Source organism: Eptatretus burgeri, chromosome 3, assembly GCF_056783735.1.
Source record: "Eptatretus burgeri isolate ZD-2024b chromosome 3, Ebu_testis_v1, whole genome shotgun sequence".
Lineage (NCBI taxonomy): Eukaryota > Metazoa > Chordata > Myxini > Myxiniformes > Myxinidae > Eptatretus > Eptatretus burgeri.
In genome coordinates, this window is record NC_140963.1 from 26,872,675 (window position 1) to 26,892,106 (window position 19,432).

The following is a 19,432-nucleotide window of genomic DNA, read 5'->3' on the forward strand; positions in this document are numbered from 1 at the left end:
GCTTGCCCAGTTATGTCACCTCATAACATAAGCTGCACATGGTCTATCTGACATGTTGCAGGGTGGCATCCACAGGCAAACTTTGGACTTGCGTAAATGAAAATGGACTTTGTACAGCCAGGCCTTCTTATTAGGTCTTCTATCTATGATATAATAGTATGGGTTATGGCTCCAAACATTTGCCTTATTTCTGTGTTTGTGACAGGAACTATCCACAGGAGAGACAAACCACCAAAACTGGAAGGGTATGGCCATCGCCTTGCTGGTCATCATCTTTGTCTGCTCCCTCATCGTCACCTCAATCGTCCTACTCACACCTGGTAGGTTTCAAGGAAACCCTCATCTTTATATCCACACTTGTGCCCTCTTGCTATCCCCAGTGTTCTCAGCTTACTTTGATGCCCAGTTTGCCATCGTTGTCCTATCACAAGCATTCTGAACTGTAATGGAAGCAAATGTATAAGAAAAACAACCACTTCTGGAAATGAATGATCATAAAAAATGAATTGGGAGTTTTAAGAGGTTCTGCAAATGAAAAGACATAAAATATTATGGGTTTAAATTTGGAACAAATTTCACTGCCTTATACCAAAGTGGCATATTAGCATGCTCTCAAATTCTACTTGGAACTCCCTTGCTATGTTATTTCACCAAAAAAAAGTGTTGTATTTTATTTTTAATTCAATACCTATTTTAACTCTTACTTTTAGTAAGCTGGTGCCCAAATGAAAAACAAAACTCACTCTTTATGAATGGTCCTTTGGAGTGTCAGATGTCGTCGTCCCTTGTAGAAGTCTGCCTTAACTTCCAGTAGATCTCCGCCAGATGAAGCCAAGACTGCCAGGGTGATGTGAATGGGTCCACAATTCACTAATTTATGTTTGTTTAATGAAGACATTTTTCTGCACCACTGGAGATGTAAACTGCTTGCATAAGAGGTCGGCAGATGTAACGTGCAGCATGTTATTTGCACCACAAAATCCTGAATTGATAAATGTCATGGGTAACCACGTTAAGGACAAAGGACACCCATTGTGCTGAATGATTTGTGCACTTATTTTGTCTGTACCATTCATCATCTCAAACATCTCCATCATATCTCCTTGTAACCGCCTCCTTTCTGGTATATGAAGTCCTGTCTCCATCAGCCGCTCCTCATAGCTGAGTCTAGCCAGGCCTAGAATCAATCTCGTAGCCCTGCGCTGAACGCTCTCGATGGCAGCGATGTCCTTCCTGAGTTGGGGTGAACAAAATTTTTCACAAACTTTCTTTTGGTGAAAAAATTTTTTTGGGAGCCTTGAGGGTCTTAAAGGTCTTTGCATGAAAGGGAGGGAAAGAATGATTAAAATTTCATCCAATTTTTCATACAAAATTGTAGGATGGATCCATAGAGTACTCATCTAACTTGGAAGTAAATTACTTTTTGTTTGGGTTCAAGTTTGTGATCGGTCATCAGTCTGACTGTCTCTAAATATTCCATTAACTTACTTTCACCATCTTCGTCCCTCTTCTGTCAAAAGTTCCTTTATCATTTCTAGAACACGACTGCTTCCACGACTGAACCAAATGGCACCTACTCTGCTGATTGGAAGGATGTGTAGTTTTATAGTAATACTAACTATAATGCAATGATAGTGTGAATGAATTGCCATGCAAATGCATTAAAGTTTGTGTTTTATGTGGTAAGAGGTTCAGCTTGTGTCACAGCATCTGCCAAAAATAGGATATTTAACCACATTTACTCAGCATTTTTAATAGTGGTCATTAATACCAAAAGGCAGTTCAACACAAGGCCTTACATAATCCTCAGTGGACATCATTAGTAGAATGTGATTTTTTTTTTTATAATGTCAGTGCAAATTCCAAAATCCCACTGAGTCAACCATGGCCAAAATATAGAAAGGGCTTCACATAACTTTGCCCTGAGCTCATGAATGATTGGATAATTGCTTCAACAGCAACAAAATGATAATAAGCTCCAATACTCCTTTGGGTGCACAGAATTGCAAGGTAATGCCAAAGCAGGTCTCAATCAGAGCAGGAATTTGGCCATGGTGCTTGTAAACAATGGCCTACTCTTTTCAAAAGGAATGATGGAGATCATTAATGTCCACAAAATAATCCCAGCAAAGGGACAGTTGGCTTAACGTCCCTTCCAAAGGATGGCATACTCAAAGATAGATCGCCCGGCTTGCAAAACAACAGGATGACAGTTTGATGGTTAGGCCTGCAAATCCCAGTTGTTCAATGACAGCCATTTACTAAAAGACAGCGACAAATGTGCAGCCATCAATATGTATAATAAACACATGCCCTTATCCTTACACTCTGGACCTGTATTGTGTGGCTTTCACTGATAAATATTAGATGCCACCAGCTGGCCTGTAGCCGGAAGCAACGCCAGCCCACCGTGCATAGGAATACATTGGCGAACTCCCACCTCATGGCCGTGCAGTCTGTCAGGTGCCGACAATTTTCCAAACCAATGATTTGGCCTTGGTAGTTTTTCATAATTGACAGCTTCAGATTTAATTTGGTTCACCCAAATGTAAAGGTGCATTATTTGAATGACAGATTCAAGTGAACAGTATGCATGGTAATACGGCATCTAAAGTTCATGCACTGAAGAGCGAATTGTGTTTGGCATAAGCCTCACAATAAGTGTGCAGTAGACTATAGGAAAATTGTGTAATGAAAGAAAGATGTCTGAACTACTAAAGACTATTTTCCTTCAATTATGTAAAAATAAAATATATTTTCAATAGGATATAGTCGTTTGCGAGTGGAAATTCAAAGCCTAGACCGGTGAGAGCAATAAAGGCACAGGATTTTCAGAATCACAATTGATGCACATGCATTTTCACAAACAGGCACAGAATTTTTGGCCTTGGTACTTGCAAACAATGAGTGTGGGGATCGTTAATGTCCACAAATGGATCCCACTATATGGAACAGCCATCTTAACGTAGGCGGCTAGTAGTTGGGCAGTTGTCACACAGGATAGTTTAGAGGTAATACACTTACCTCGAAGGACTTTAACCTGGGTTTGATTCCTAAACCAACTATAAACTGTCGGACTCATGCTTTGTGGAGTGGGTGTTGTGTTACACAATATTGCGGTCTCTCGGATGGACGTTAAAGTGCATGTTCCATCTGTTAGAACTAGTTATTGGACGTTAAAGAACCCATAGTGTCTTTCCCAAAAATTATGAGAGATAACACTGGGGAACAAATTTTTTCTTATTATCTGTTGCATGATATTTTTCAACTTATTCTTTGTATTTTTTCAACGCTGATTTCAAGTCTGAAATCGGTTTTCCTCTCCATGCTCTAGTTTTCATGCTATTTGAAACATGCGATTTTCGCAAAAAAGGACACCCATTGCTATTTGCACTCGGGATAACTTGAGAACTTGGGGTGCGATTTCGGACTTTAGTGGAAATATACGATGCCTAAACTGCTAAATAACTATAGACCATATTCGTTTTGCTGCTAACAATTTGCTCACGATTTATTTGACATCAATTTTCTTTATCTTTATTGATATATATTCTTTAACTTTATGTTTTTCTTTGTTTCGGATCTGATCATGGCTTCTTCAATAACACATAAATGTGTAAATAATCCTGATGCATTCTGTTATGTATGTGGCTGCTACACACTACTTCGTCAAAAGCGCAATATAACATTGTTTGTAAGGCGTGCCTATAAAGCCTATTTTGATGTTCCCCTTGACGACCAAGACAAGAAATGGGCTCCTCATATTGTATGTCATAATTGTGAGGAAATGCTTCGTGACTGGACAAAAGGAAAACAAAAGGGTCTGCCTTTTGGAGTTCCTATGGTTTGGCGAGAACCCAAGGACCATGAAACAGACTGCTATTTTTGCCTGGTCAACACAAAGGGTGTCGGCAGGAAAAACCGGCAAAAGATGATCTGTCCCTGTATTCCCTCAGCAATTCGACCCACTCCGCACTCTGAGGAACTCCCCGTTCCAATCTTTAATGGTTTTGTCTTATCTGAAGATGAAGGCAGTGAACATGATCAGCAAGAGCACGAGGGTCGTGATGACGGGCTTCAAGAAATGGTTTCAGAATCCGAAGCCTCGTCATCTGATACCAAACAGTCATCAGCCCCTCAGCAGTTTTGCCAACCGGAATTGAATGAATAAGTGCGTGATTTGGGGCTCTCCAAGAAAGCAGCTGAGGTATTAGCCTCCAGGCTGCAAGAAAAATATCTACTTGACCACTCTGCAAATGTTTCATATTTCCGAAAACGGGATCACATCTTTGTCGCCTTTTTCTCAGAAGACAATCAGTTTGTTTACTGCCACGATATCCCAGGTTTTCTCAGGCAATTAGGTGTTGCTTCGTATAATCCAACAGAATGGCGATTATTTCTGGATACCTCTAAGCGCAGCCTCAAGTGTATTCTCTTGCACAATGGCAATGTTTATGGAGCGGTTCCAGTTGGTCACTCAGTGCATTTGCGAGAAGAACATAATGACATAAAAATGGTCATTGACTTCCTCAAATATCACGAGCACAACTGGATCATTTATGTGGACCTGAAAATGGTCAACGTTCTCTTTGGTCAACAGAAAGGCTTGACAAAGTTTCAATGCCATCTCTGCATGTGGGACAGCCGAGCTCGAGAGAAATACTGGATCCAGAAGGAGTGGCCCATCCGTGAAACTCTGGAAGCAGGCATGCCAAACATTGTGAATGACCCAATTGTCAGCCAAGAGAAGATCATTTTTCCCCCACTCCATATCAAGCTTGGCTTGATGAAACAGTTTGTGAAGGCATTGAGTACTGATGGTGAATGTTTTCAACACATAGTTTCTGCTTTTCCTGCTTTGTCTTTTGAGAAGGTCAAAGCAGGTGTGTTTGATGGATCTCAAATTCGTGCCCTTGTATGTGATGAGGAATTTGTAAGGAAGATGAATGACAAGGAGAAGACAGCGTGGCTGTCTCTCGTTGCAGTTATACAAAACTTTCTTGGTAACAAAAAGGCAGATAACTGAGTTTCTGGTTACAAGAATGCTGTTGGCTTTTCGTGATCTTGGGGCACCATGAGTGTCAAGCTCCATTTCCTGAATAGTCACCTTGATCAATTCCCTGAGAACCTTGGGGCTCAAAGTGAGGAATAGGGAGAGCGCTTCCATCAGGACCTCATGACGATGGAAGAGCGCTACCAAGGGCGATGGGACAAAAATATGATTGCAGACGACTGCTGGAGCATCAAACGAGATTGCCCTGTGGAAGTCCACAAACGCAACAGCGACAAGCGCAAATTCTTGCCTGAATAGGACCTATTTGAACTTTGCATTCCATCCTTATCAATTGTTCTGAATCACCTATCGTCTTTATGTCGAAATATATGTTAATTTAAATTTGCTTTTAATTCAAATTGTAACTTACCAAATAAATGTTGAAAATGTTGAATTGCAAAATGTATGTTTAATATAAATTTGCTTTTGATAAAAATTGTAACTTACCAAATAAATGTTGATAATGGTGGATTGCAAAAAAATCTCGAGCTTTTTAAAAAAAAAAATTTTGTATACCTTGGTCGAGGCTCGTATGAGAGCTAACACACAACTCACAGCAAGGAGGCATGAGACAAGAGGGGCGGGAGTGGAAGGGACAAGACAGTGGGGAACAGACACATTAGGTGAACTGTGGAAGGGAGAGGGATGGGGATGGGATGGGGATGGGACGGGGAACATGGCGAAGAGAAGATGGACATTACAGGGACTTTCAGGAAGGAAAGCAGGGGAATTGAAGGAAGTGGGCTTGGGTGGATTATTCGGGGGTAGAAAAGATCGAGGATTTGGATGGGGGAAGATAAGAGGTGGTGGTGGTGAACAGCTGTTTTGAAAGCCTGGAGGGAAGAATGGGAAAGAATAGAGTGAGGAAGTTTATTCCAAAGGCGGGAAAAAAGAGGAATGAAAGAGTGAAGATGAGCAGTGATTCGTGATTTTGGTAGTTTTACCAGAAGGGGGTTGTTGGCGGACCTTGAGCGCCCTGTGGAAATGTGGTGGGGACAAATCGCAGAGAGAGCAGGGGGGGCAAGGCTGGAGAGGAGTCGGTAGAAGATAGAAAGACCACCGACCAACCTGCGGTGATTGAGTGAGAGGCCCAAAGACTCAGCTTCATTGCGGGAGATGCCGATGATCTTAAATGCCCTGGTTTCGACAGCGTGAAGCCGAGAAAGGTGGGAGCCAGGAGCACCAGCCCAGAGGGGAGAGCAGTACTCCATCAGGCTACAGACAAAAGCTTTGTAAGTGGTCAGGAGAAACTAACTTAGCTTACAGAGAGAAACTAACTTCAGATTTGAATTCAGCACACTCAAATGAGGTAAGATCGAGTGCTGGTATCAATGCAACAAAAACTTTGTTCCCCAGTGTAATCAGAGAGATCAACAGCACTCTTAACAAAGTAGAGCGTTTATAGAACACCTCACCCCGCACAGTGTTCATGTGTATAATTAAATTGAAATAAAATAATGATTTTAAAAGTGGTGTAGAAAAATTCTAGAAGTTTACTGCCGTTGATGCAGTGTATAATACACCACCTTATTTAACATGTCCAAGTACTGCAAAACTGGAGGTTTTTTGCAGTGGCAAGAATGCAACTTGTATTCTACAGTGTTCAAGTAAGTTTGTCACCTCCCCCACCTGATTTCCTTTGCTCCTTTAAGGGTAAGGCCAGAAATGTCAGCTTCTCTTCTCACCATCTGTCGTAGTCGTACAATAGTTATTTCATTCATGGCTTATGCAGCACGTGGTAGTGGGTTTGTATCATAAAACAGTACTTTGGCAAAGCTTTACCCCTGATGTAGTACCCTTTGTAAAGCAGGGAATTTTTTTTTCGAATTTCACCATGGTACCAGCACACCATGGTCTATTCTTTTCAAAAGGACCTGTGCAATATTTAACATCCAATAGTGAATGCTCGCAGACAAGATAGACAGCTTACCTTCTGATCTCTTTAAGTCGAGCTGTGAATGGAGTCTTCAGAGTAGTAGGAGTAGTAGTATTAGTAGTCGTAGTTCTAGTCGTCGTGGGAGTGGAAGTGCAATGATTTCATTAATGCATATAGCTGCATCTTTCTGCAGGTTTTGCATCATTATGCTCTGGCATAGCTTCACCACTGATTTAGTGCTCTCGGAAAATCTAAGCAAGAATTTACATTTTTGCCATATCACCCTCACACATTGACCTCATCATTTTGACAGGTACATTGTGATTTTTAACTGTCATTGGTGAATTTTAGCAGATGAGACATTCGGCTTTTTATATGCAAGGGTCTAGGCTCATGGTGGAGCTAAACAGCAAAGGGCAGCAGGTTTACAAACTGGGAACGTATGATGGAGTGGTCACACAGGGTGAAAGTAGTAATTACAAAAAAAACAAGTAAAAATGACTCGGAGGATCAAAATAGAAAAGAATCGGTGCTTGTAGAAGAGATCGTGGATTTTTATAGCTTAACGTGTTGTTAAATTGCGACTTGTACCAACTAGACCTCTGAGAATTGGGCAGAGACTCAAACTATTGCAAGATTGTAAGAGAGCTGAATAAATTGGTCGGGATATTATATAGCGTATTTGTAAGGTTGTTGGGGAGAAATGGATGAAGGGTATTAACAACGCATTAACAACACCCTTGGGGTATTGCACCCATAGCATAATAATGCTGAATCAAATTTCAAAATTTAAACCAGAATTGAACTTATCAGCAGTTCCGACTGCTAAAAAAAAAAAAAGTGTTCATTTGTCCAATTCACATATTGTTTGATACTCCGGAGTCTGATTTTGGCCGGCCGCCTCTGGATGGAGTGTAGTATGACCCAGCCAGCTGTTCATTATCAACCATTTCATTGGAGTGCTTGCTTGCTTGATTGCTTCATCGTGGTGGGTGGATCGATTCCAAAGTACTCGCTTCCTTTTTGATTCCATGGTTGGAATAGAGAAGCGAACTGGAATCGACATCGATTCTAAGTAATTAATACTTCATAGAAAGAAGCGGTTTTTTTTTTCGGTGAAATTTTTTTTCCTCCCTGTTGGCCATGTTACTGTTACACCTGACCTGCTAATGTATTAATTGAAAAGGAAAACACCCCCTGGGGCATCCCGTTTACAATATAGCAGCAAAAGCAAGTCGCTTGCAAACTATTCGTGCGTGTTCTTTTTAAATGAATGGCAAGGCATTTGGAGTTGAACGGTAAAGCGTGCTGATTGCTTTGCTGATGGATAGGTAGGCAATACATTGACTGATAATGTTTTGACAGCATACTGTTCAAAATGTCCAGAAGAGCAGTTTGGAATTATGTTGGGAAGGTTAAAAAAGACAGTCCAAAAGTTGCATGCTCACTTTGTTCAATATACTTGCTCATTACTGTAATACATCCAATGTGCTGAAATATTTGAAAACCAAACAACAGAGAGAGTACTTCTTCATCACGGTTAAGAATGCAGATTCAAATAAACCAAAGTCTGCAACAGCAACAAGCTCGCTTTCGCAATTGACGATTGAAAGCACTTTCGCCCTGGCAATGCCTCAGTATGCTGCCTTCCCCTCCCCTCATGCTGCCTTCCCTCCCCTCCCCTCATGCTGCCTTCCCTTCCCCTGCTGTCATGTTCGTTCACTTCCCCTCATGCTGCCTTCACTTCCCCTGATGCTGCCTTCACTTCCCCTCATGCTGCCTTCCTTTCCCCCACCACTCCTTTCTCCCCCACCCCTCCATGCTCTCACTCCCCGACTCAATATCCCCTCTCTCCCAACTCCTCTCTCCCATTTCCTTACCCCCCCTCCTCGCTTTCCCTTCACACTCCCTCCTCTCTCCCTCCTCCCCTCTCCTCACTCCCCTCCCTCCTCTTTATCCTCCACCCCTCCTCTCTCCCCCTCCCCCTATCTCTTTTCCCCCTTTTCTTTCCCCCTCTCACTCTCCCTCTCCCTCCCCCTTTCTTTATCTCCCCCTCTCTCTCTCTCCCTCTCCCTCTCCCTCCCCTCTCTCTCCCTCCCCTCTGTCTCCCTCCCTCTCTCTCCCTCCCTCTCTCTCCCTCCCCTCTCTCTCCCTCCCTCTCTCTCCCTCCCCTCTCTCTCCCTCCCCTCTCTCTCCCTCCCCTCTCTCTCCCTCCCCTCTCTCTCCCTCCCCTCTCTCTCCCTCCCCTCTCTCTCCCTCCCCTCTCTCCCTCCCCCTCTCTCTCCCTCCCCTCTCTCTCCCTCCCCTCTCTCTCCCTCCCTCTCTCTCCCTCCCCTCTCTCTCCCTCCCCTCTCTCTCCCTCCCTCTCTCTCCCTCCCTCTCTCTCCCTCCCCTCTCTCTCCCTCCCCTCTCTCTCCCTCCCCTCTCCCTCCCCCCCTCTTTCCCTCCCGCCCTCTCTTCATATTCCCATCAGCGAAGTGACAAGTGGTATTTACTTGTCTATAATTATAAAAGTGTGTGTGTGTGTGTGTGTGTGTGTGTGTGTGTGTATCTCCTCCATAACTCCAAAACCATGAAACCTAGTGGCCCAGAACTCTGCATACATACTTATGGAACTCCAAGGAAGTGTCTGAATGAAAACTGAGTATTTGACTAAATTTAAACACCCCTTTTGAAGATAATTAACGGGGTGCTCATCATGAAAAAAATATAAAAATAGCCTTTCCAAGATGGTGGCCCGCCATCTTGGTTTGCCCACTTTCACCTCGCAGAAGCCGCCATTTTGTTTTGGCCTGCTCAAATATGCCTTGACTTGGAACAGGCCTATAAGCTTTTGATGTACATATGATGATTGAACAACATGTCTTCTATCATTAAATTAAGGTACCATGCTGAGGAAACAAAGGTACATTTTGATGCTCACGCAGAGGAAACTAGTTAATGCATGTTTTGTTAGCAACGATCGTGGCAGCGGTCGAATATCTACCACCCAATGGAGGTACGTTCTCATAATGCAGAGGAAGGGAAATTGTGACTAAAAAATTAAAAAATTGTGTTTTCGCCCGACTTTCCAAGGCTGAATAATGTGCGAGTACAGGATTTATAAACAAACTGATGGACATGTAATTAACATGATGTAAAGTAAATATACATTCGAGAAGACGAAAATTGGCTTGGTCGTGAAATGCCTGTGCTCGTAATTTATTAGTTGGGAGGCCAAGAAATTCCTGAAAGATTTTTTTTTACTTCTTGTTTTCGAAGTTATTATGTACATGTACACTTTAAAGAAGTTATGTACACATGCACTTTGAAATGTACACATTCACTTTCGCACACTTAGCATCACCTCTGAGTTTAAAAGTGAACAAGGTTTGGCTGAACTTCCATGCGTTTTCATTGCAACAAAGAGTTTTTTTTTTTTTTGTATACCTTGTCGAGGCTCGTATGAGAGCTGACACACAACGCACAGCAAGGGGGGCATGAGACAAGAGGGGTGGGAATGGGAAGGACAAAACAGTGGGGAACAGAAACATTAGGAGATCTGTGGAAGGGAGAGGGATGGGGTGGGGAACATGAGGAATACAAGATGGACATTACAGGGACTTTCAGGAAGGAAAGCAGGGAATTTGAAGGAGGTGGGTTTGGGGTGGAATAATGGGGGTAGAAAAGATCAAGGATTTGGATGGGGGACGATGTGATTAATATTTGAAGTCTTCAAAAAAATGTTCTTTTGTTGGTTTTTGATGTACTGTATGCTGTCGAGATGTCCAACGGTGTATGCAGTTACCAAGCAGATGGCTCGCGCTTGCCAAGCTTCTATTCTTTATCAACGGTTTTGCATGGAGTGCTTGCTCGAGTGCTTAAGCCACTTGGCGAACGCTCAACAAGAAACTTGGTAACTGAAAACAACCCAGATTCATGACATGGCGACAAAGATAAACATCCATATTCTATATATTGATGCTTATTTCAGCCATATTGATGAATTTATCCTTCAGGCGGCAGATTTCGACATGACACTTGAGCAGTTAGAGGTGATGAAATGCAGGTTGTTATGAATTGAAAGCTGGTTTTATTTTAATTATTTATTTTTTCCCAAACATGGTTGAAAATACTTATTCACTATCAGTGACACAAAATACAACAGAATATTGAAATAGTCATTTATTGACGAGTATTGATAAAGAGGTTCCAAGTAATCCAACTTCAAACTCTGTGATTGTGGTTACACGATATTAAATATGTAATGATCCCTATAAGAATGCCCTTTCACTTTTATGAGCAGGAAGAAGGGAGGGGAGAGGGGACGACAGTGAGTTGGGGTTTGGAGGGAGTGTTGGCACCACATGGAAAAGCATGAAACATTGTCTATCCTGAGGTCAACAAGGATTAAAAAGAAGTCAAACACTGTGACAAAATGTGATAAATAATCTGATGTGAAATCCTCAGTGCTGAAGAAGACAAAGAGGAAAGAGAAGAGAGAAAGAGGAACACAGAAGAAGGAGGAAGAGAGAAGAAGGAAGATAGAAGAACAATGAAAAACTAGAAGGGCACTCAGAAGAGAGGCATACCTCTGCCAGACTGATTACTTTATGTTTTGTATCCCACTGATGGGCTGGATCTAGATTTGGACCTGAACTAAAATTTAATCGGCTTGTTCTTGTCACCTTACCAACTCACCCACCAAGTTTCGTCCGAATCTGTCCACAACTTTTTGAGATATCCTGCTATATGTCGTTTTTGCCCCTATCTCTCAATGGTGAAGAATCACTTTGGAATTAAAAAATTATTGTATCCACGGCGGTGATGGTCATGATTAAATCTCAACCAGTCAAATATCCCCAGAGAGTTAAATATCACAGCAAGGTAAGCTTTGGTCTTATTCTTATCGAAGTGACAGCTCTTATTTGCTCTCTCCCACCTGGCTCTCTCTCGCTCTCTTTCTCCTCACCCTCCTCTCTCCCCCTCCCACTCCCCTCCTCTCCCTCTTTCTCTTTCTATCTCCCCCCCCTCTTGGTATTCCCATTAGCGAAGTGACTGATATTTACGAGTCACTAATATAATAATCCTAGCCACTGGATGACTGAAAGTTCTTTCCACTGTGTCACCTCACCACCAATGGTTACAAAGTGTTCAATTTTCTGTTTGCCACATCAAATGAGCTACATTTCTATTTACAGCAAGAAATGCTGAATTTAATTCCACTGGATTGCCAGCTGTACAGCGAATCTTTTTGCGATGTCTTTTAATGTCATGCAGTTGCCAGAATCTAATTTGCTTCCTCTTTTTGATGATTCTACGACTCCCTCCTTTTTGTAAAAAGCCGATCTTAATTTGGGGTTTCCATCGTTGCTGTATTTTTAACTTTGCACTACATATTGAGTTCCTACTTATGAATATTTCAAACCTCATAAACGAATTATTTATTTATAAAGGGAGTGAACATTTCCTCATCTGATGTGGAAGTGGAATTATTCATTTTCAATGTGAAAATGTAGCAAATATGGTTTGTAGAATTTTTTGGATACTTACTACTACTACTACGACCACAACTACGACTACTACTATTACTACTACTACTACTACTACTACTACTACTACTACTACGACTACTACTATTACTACTGTAGCTCCAATTAATCTCACCTTCTTTAAGCCATAGCAACAGGTGGTAGATTGACTTGAGTCTTTTACGAACCAGCGAGCCAGACTTGATGTTGGACAGGAATGGAGTTGGGGAGGGATTTGTAATTTGTTCAGGGTCCTGGAGACAAATTGTCCACTTGACACGATGGGATCTTTAACGTACACCAACTTATGCTCGCAGGCGGGAAACTCGGCTTAACTTCCATGCATGAAATGGCACACTTTGATGTAACGCCCTGTCTACGAAGCACAAATCCGACTGTTTATAGTCAGGTTGGAAATTAAACTCAGACTAAACAGTTCAAAGATAAGTGCACTACCTCTGCACCATCCTGTTGAAGAAGAAATATTAAGTCAATTACAATACAAAAATATGCAAGAACTCCTGTAATAGTTGTTTTGCTTTGTTAATTGACTTTGGATTTCAGTTTGACAACTTTCCAATATATAATCCATCGTGCTTGTGCAACCGCATACACACACCCAAAGTGTTACTCTGAACCACTCTGACAAAATCTCACCTCAATTCACTTTCACCCCCGCTGGTTGCGGCTCATAAAGATGTGTATAACTCAAGCAAATAGGGTCGCAAGTCAAACCTGCACAACGAATGGTGGTGCGAAAAAATAAAATAGCTCAACGTTGGTCAGTCGATAAAATCTCTATTATAATACCAAGCTTGCACACTAAAAACTCGGCTTGAAGAAGCTTGTAGAAGCAGACTCTCACACGATCCCTATGAAATTGCTGTGGCACTTGGCAGACATGCCGACAATGTTTGGGAAGTCTTGGCGTTCCATAGTACCACTTGCATTTTGCACAATGCGTATTTTTGTCATTCCCCGTGTACGGTCTGTCGTCTGCTCCCAACTATGTTGTACTGCTATCCCGTGCATGTGCACGGATATCGCTAGTATAACTTGTTACTAAGCTTTGATAAAAAATTTTTTTAAGTAAGGCTCAATTTTAATTTAACAACTAAAATGTGCATTGAGTTGTTTTTTAGCTCGCCTGTTCGAAGAACAGAGAGCTATTGCGATACACCCGGCGTGAGCGTCAGCCTCAACATCAGCATGAGCGTGAAAAGGTTAAAGTTTTTGGTGCAAGTTATTTAGAAGCTTGGCATTCATTTAATATGTGTACGATGATGCTGATATTTGGCATGGAGGTTCCTTTGGGGTATATTATTGATGTCGTGAAGTTGAAATAAAAAAAATAATTTCAAATTTTTAAAATTTTTGACCTGTTTTGAACTTAACTTTTTTGTAGCACATCAACGTTAAAGTTTTTTCCTTTCTAATGTTTTTATCCACCACACTATTTTTTACTGATTACAATATACAAATACATATATTGCTTTAAAATTATTTGGATCAGACTTCACTGCAATGCTTTATAAAAAATATTATTAGACTAGTCTTTTAAAAAATGATAAATGTATTAACAGGTGAGCATTGGGTGGCTTTGACACCAACTCTCTAGTTTCTTATCCTTGTCGTACAAACGTTCGCCAATTTTCCTGGAAGGTCATCAGAAAATTGTGACAGTTTAGAAATTATTACTTCATAATTGTAATTTAATTATCATTTATATTTTATAATAATTAGATGCTTTCTGGAGATGATTTGCATAAGTGAAATTTGAATTAGAGTTTTTTTTTTTTAGTTTTTTTTTTACAGGACTATTAAAGGCTCATGGAGGAGCTGCAACACCAATCATGTACACACTTGTAGACAAATATATGAGATGACACTGGATTTCAGAAATAATAATACGAGTTCCCTTCCAAGGAACTTCAACACAGGAGGAAGCCATTGTGCCCATCAAAGCCTGCACTCTGCCAACTTATGGTTGTTTTTTGTGCTCTATGATTTGTAAATGTTGAGCATCAATTAAGAAATCAGCACGTACCAACTTTACAGGCTTGGCCTGGTTTGGCAGATAGGCGTTCCAATGGTACCATTTTGAAATCTTTGATATTACTCAGCATCGGCTGGGGGTGCGTACAAACTGCTGACATCCCAGATTCAGAGCAGACACTCCAACGATGATGCTTCTATACACAGCCACTGGGATTGGGGGAAGTTACACACCTTCTCGAGACTACTGTTGGTACCCAGCGATACCCATCCTTACGTCGGTTTTCTTTCCGCACTGAGTTGAGCAGTTTACAGAGCAATTACCTCCCCCACATGAATACCACCTTTGGCGTCCATGCATGCCTAATCCTTTAAATGCTGAGTGTGTCCAGTAAGGAAACATCACTGAGGCTTCATAGGTCTTTGGTATGACTTGGACAGACTCTGAATCGAACCGCCGACCTTCCAGACTCACAGAGGATGGATAAACTGTTACTATTATAGCACCGAGACTTATTGCTTGTTCATTCATTTGATTGTTTATTTATTTTTATTCCCCTGGCTTGGCACATGGGTGTTTGGTAAAATTTTTAGCTCACCTGGATTTTAGTCCGGTGAGCTTTTGCAATTGAGCAGCGCCCGTCCGTAGGTGAGTCAGTCAGTCAGTCAGTCAGTCAGTCAGTCAATCCATCAGTCCATAAACACTTCAGTCATTATCGCGTGAACCAAACACGATTTTTGATGAAACTGGGACACAAGCTTCATATCTGATGCCGAATGAAGGTTTATTGACCACATCAAAATCTGCTGTCATTAAGGTCTACGGGGGGGGGGGGGTGGGTGTTTGCTCTCTACTCCAAAATTACACACACAATTTCGATGAAACTTTACCACAACCTTCATCACCTGTGACGTACTGAAGTTTTTCACGGCATTCCAAAAATTAGGGTCAAGGGAGGTCTGCGGGGGGGGGGGGGGGGTTGAGTGACAGTTGCTCCTCATCCAGATGAACTTCAGGACGCACAGTCCTATTTTTATTATCCTATGACAGCAGAAACCCTTTAGAATGAAGCATGGCATATGGATACACACAAGGATGGACAGATGCCTCTCCTTTTGAAAATAGATGATATCTTCAAAAATATATCATAATTGGGTCTCCTCAAAATCGGTGGTATTTGAATTGAATTGGTGTATGGTTTCAAAATGTGTCAACAATACAATTTTGGGGTTTTATGCACATTATTCGAGAAAATGAATTTCTTAGAACTGTAGTTTCATGGGTTTACACTCCTGTGTGCCAGAATTGGTGACAAATCAACTGAATGAAGGCCAATGTTTTTTGGCATGATTCACACTTTTAGTAGTTCTCTGTATGTCGATGTGAACCTTTAGTCTCATGATAATGAAACAACTGCTCAGATCACAACACATTAATTGTTATCCATTTGTTTTATTTCTCTTCCAATCCCCTCCCACTACCAGCTGAAGACCTGGTGGTGAGGCAGGCAAAGCTGTCTGTGGATGATCTGTTCATGGACAAGTTCATCATCAAAGATCCTGGTGCTCACTGGCTTAATGGTCAGAACCTGAGTTAGTTTTTATCAATTTATGACCTCCCTATCCATATATCCATTCATATATATATATATATATATATATATATATATATATATATATATATATATATATATATATTCATATATATATATATATATATATATATATATATATATATATATATATATATATATATATATATATATATACACATATATATATATATATATATATATATATATATATATATATATGTATAAAAAAAAAATATATATATATATATATCTCATCTACCAGTAAGGGTGGTAAAGGAGAATAAGAGGCATAGCAGCAATGTGTTTCTTGGAAAGGGCTGGAATCTCAAACATGCTAAGAAGTGGATAAAACTGTAAAAGGTGTGAGTGAGCAATGTTTGGTAATCATCTATGCTCGGGCAAACGAGAACACTCGATGGAGGTGCTGGATCACACTGTTGTTGTTTTCTCTTGGTGCAATACCGCCCGAGAGGACAGTAACCTATACGTGTGGCTGCCGTGTGAGTGAATATATTCCTGCACTAATTTTCATTTTATATTTTTCCTTATGAGCTCAAAGTTGAACTTGTGTGAGGTATTCACAGTACGAATCTCTGTGCCAAAGTTGGCGATTCTTGCTGCCCTCGTTAGCCAGTTATTTCTGCCAACAGACGAACCCATAGACAGGATGATTGCAATACTCACACACCCAGCCTACAGTGACAGCATGAGTAATGATATAGATGGAAACCATTGAAACAGTTAAATGTTGATTTATGCAGTCAGGTGTCTAATAATTTTTGATCAAGGTTAGCAACTTCTCCGAAGCTCTGGAAAAAAACGTTCATTCTTTTTTATAGATGACTTCATATTATGTTATACAGTGCAACATCTCACCGACAGGCACACAGCAGCTGCGTTACTCTCTGCTGATCTGGAATTGATGAAAATGTTCTGATACATGGGACATGTCTTTCACCCATGACAAATCTCAGTCTCACCCTGTCACTCTTGAAGGATCGTCTAAAATGAATCTATCTCTCTGTTTCCATTGTCACTGGAAGAGGTTTAGTCTTTTCAACTTCTCAGCATCACCATCAGTCACGAGTTCTCATGGGCTGACCACAGAGCTGGCCTCCATAGCAAACCACACAATGGGCATCCTCCATCATTCCTTGAAAAATATGAATGATTCAAAGCCTCTGACAACTTTGTATCTCGCTCAATGGATACTGCTCTTCCCTGTGTGCTGACGCCCCCACATCACATCTGTTTCTGGAATCTGTGAAATATACAGCTCTCAACATTATTGGCATCTCCCACGATGACGTTGAGGGACAAGGCCTGTTGTTCTCAAATTTCAGACACCTTTGTGGCTTCCTTTGTACTACCTCTCTTCCGGTTTTGCTCAAACTCTTCCCTGAGCGAATATTTTGTGTACAAATATTGGTTAGAACTAGAATTACAGACATTTGCCAGAAAATGCAATATTTCTCTCCACCCTCCTTACATCCACTTTTTCCACTGTAAAATCAATAGGAAGATGTTGAACCAATGTTTTCTTACTTTATTCTGAAGTGAAACTACTTAAATCGAGAACCACTTTTCGTTCTTTTTTCCCACCTGTGGAACCACCTACGACACTCTCTTTGATCTCCTTCTCTCCTGGTCTTCAAAACAGCTGTTCACCTCCATCTCACCACCCTCCCCTATCCAAAGCCATGATCTTTTCCACACCTATGAAACCACCCCCAAACCCCTCCCCAAATTTTGCTTATGTGTCCATCTCTTGCATTCTCCCCTACCCCTTATCATTACCTGCATCCCTTGTTTGTCCTTCTCCATGTACCTTCTCCCTTTGTCCTGCTATTTGTGTTTCCCCTTTCTCCTGCTGCTCCCTTTGTTACAGTATGTTGTGTCTTGATCTATTCTGTGTCCTAGCTCTTCCATGAGCCTATACCATGTCTATATAAAATAAGTGGTTGTGTTAAGGTATTTTTGTGCCAAGTCTTGCCTGGATTAGTTGAACTATAAATGCTTGCCAGGCCATAAACCTTATTTTTATGTCCAAACTTGACCATTGTTTCCTATGGAATTTAACGAAAAGCATCAAACTAATGTCTACCTGCTGTATTCTTCAGTGACTGTCGTAAGGCATCATTTTGATCATTCTTGTCTGTATTGCTTGAAATACAGAGGCAAAGCAAGCAAAAGACCTTAATTTTGTAACCAACTCGATGATTTTGATCTCTGCATCATCCAGAAAATGATAAAAGCAAAGTTTTAAAATGCATCCCTATCATGTGTATTTGAAATCACCTTTCTGCCAACTTTAATTTCTATTGATTGACATTCATACAAGAGAATGGCAAGGCACAATTTATGATTTTTTTTGTGTGTGTGTTTCACCATTGACTCGTGAAAATCGGGATGGAGGCCTCAATCGAAAAAAAATTATGAGTATTGGATTAAGGTCTGTGGTTATTGGACCAAGGTACTTTGATGCTAAATTTGAAAAGGAGTGCCTTAAAAATAAATAAATGGTGTGCTATTGTAATTGTTGGAAAGAAAGAAAGCAAGGGAAGGGAAGAAGGAAATAATATAATCTCCCTTCTTGAAGGATGTAGGAGAGGAAACATAAAAGACTGTGTACATTGAGGAATACAAGATAATGTGGGATGAAAAGAAGAGTAATATTATTACTAACTGAGCTATCCTTCCACCTCTCAGCTGACTCTACACAGTCTTCTGTGGTTGTTTTTGTCCAAATACTAACCAGGCTCGATTTTCCATCATTTATGAGATCTATCATGATCTGGCACATTCAATGAGACTAAATCATAGGTCGGCATTTGATGTGGATGCATTATGCCAATAAGTCATGGTTGTGCTGAGCCTGTGTGCCGTTTGTGTTTTCATTGTGCTTTGCATGTATACCTTTTTAGGTCATTTCCAATGACCTAATAATATTGGTGAGAGAAAGGGTAATATGGGTCCGTCCGTCCGTTCACAATGAAGTTGAAGCGGGAGATCTGGTCATTAGTGATCCTGATAGAGGTCGATGAGACGTACACGATGGTATGACTTTCAAGGTCAGCGAAGGTCAAGGTCACGAGGCCTTTGAAGTTGCGAAAATGACGATTTTCAAATTCTATCTCCTCCGCCATTTCTCAAGCGATCTTGAATTTGATTGCAGCATATGAATCTATGGGACAATATCTAAATTTTGATCGGGCCGAATTTTCGATATTCGCTTTCGTTTTCGTGTCACGTGACTTCAAAGTTGGCAAAAAATGCGAAAATGACTATTTCCATGCGAAAATGACAATTTTCAAAATCTATCTCCTCCTACATTTCTCAAACAATCTTGAATTTGATTGTGGCATATGAATCTATGGGACAATATCTAAATTTTGTCAGGCCG

At 40.9% G+C, this 19,432-nt stretch overlaps 1 protein-coding gene across 3 annotated transcripts in view; it reads left to right on the plus strand.

The window, feature by feature from the left end:
- LOC147029591 (inactive dipeptidyl peptidase 10-like) overlaps positions 1-19,432 on the plus strand; it is a 594,191-nt gene that overhangs the window by 179,356 nt on the left and 395,403 nt on the right. For all 3 annotated transcript variants that reach the window (XM_085872742.1, XM_085872743.1, XM_085872744.1), the window contains exons 2-3: positions 206-320; positions 15,920-16,015. In XM_085872742.1, the coding sequence (XP_085728868.1) occupies positions 206-320; positions 15,920-16,015 (211 nt within the window). The remainder of the gene's footprint in view (positions 1-205; positions 321-15,919; positions 16,016-19,432) is intronic.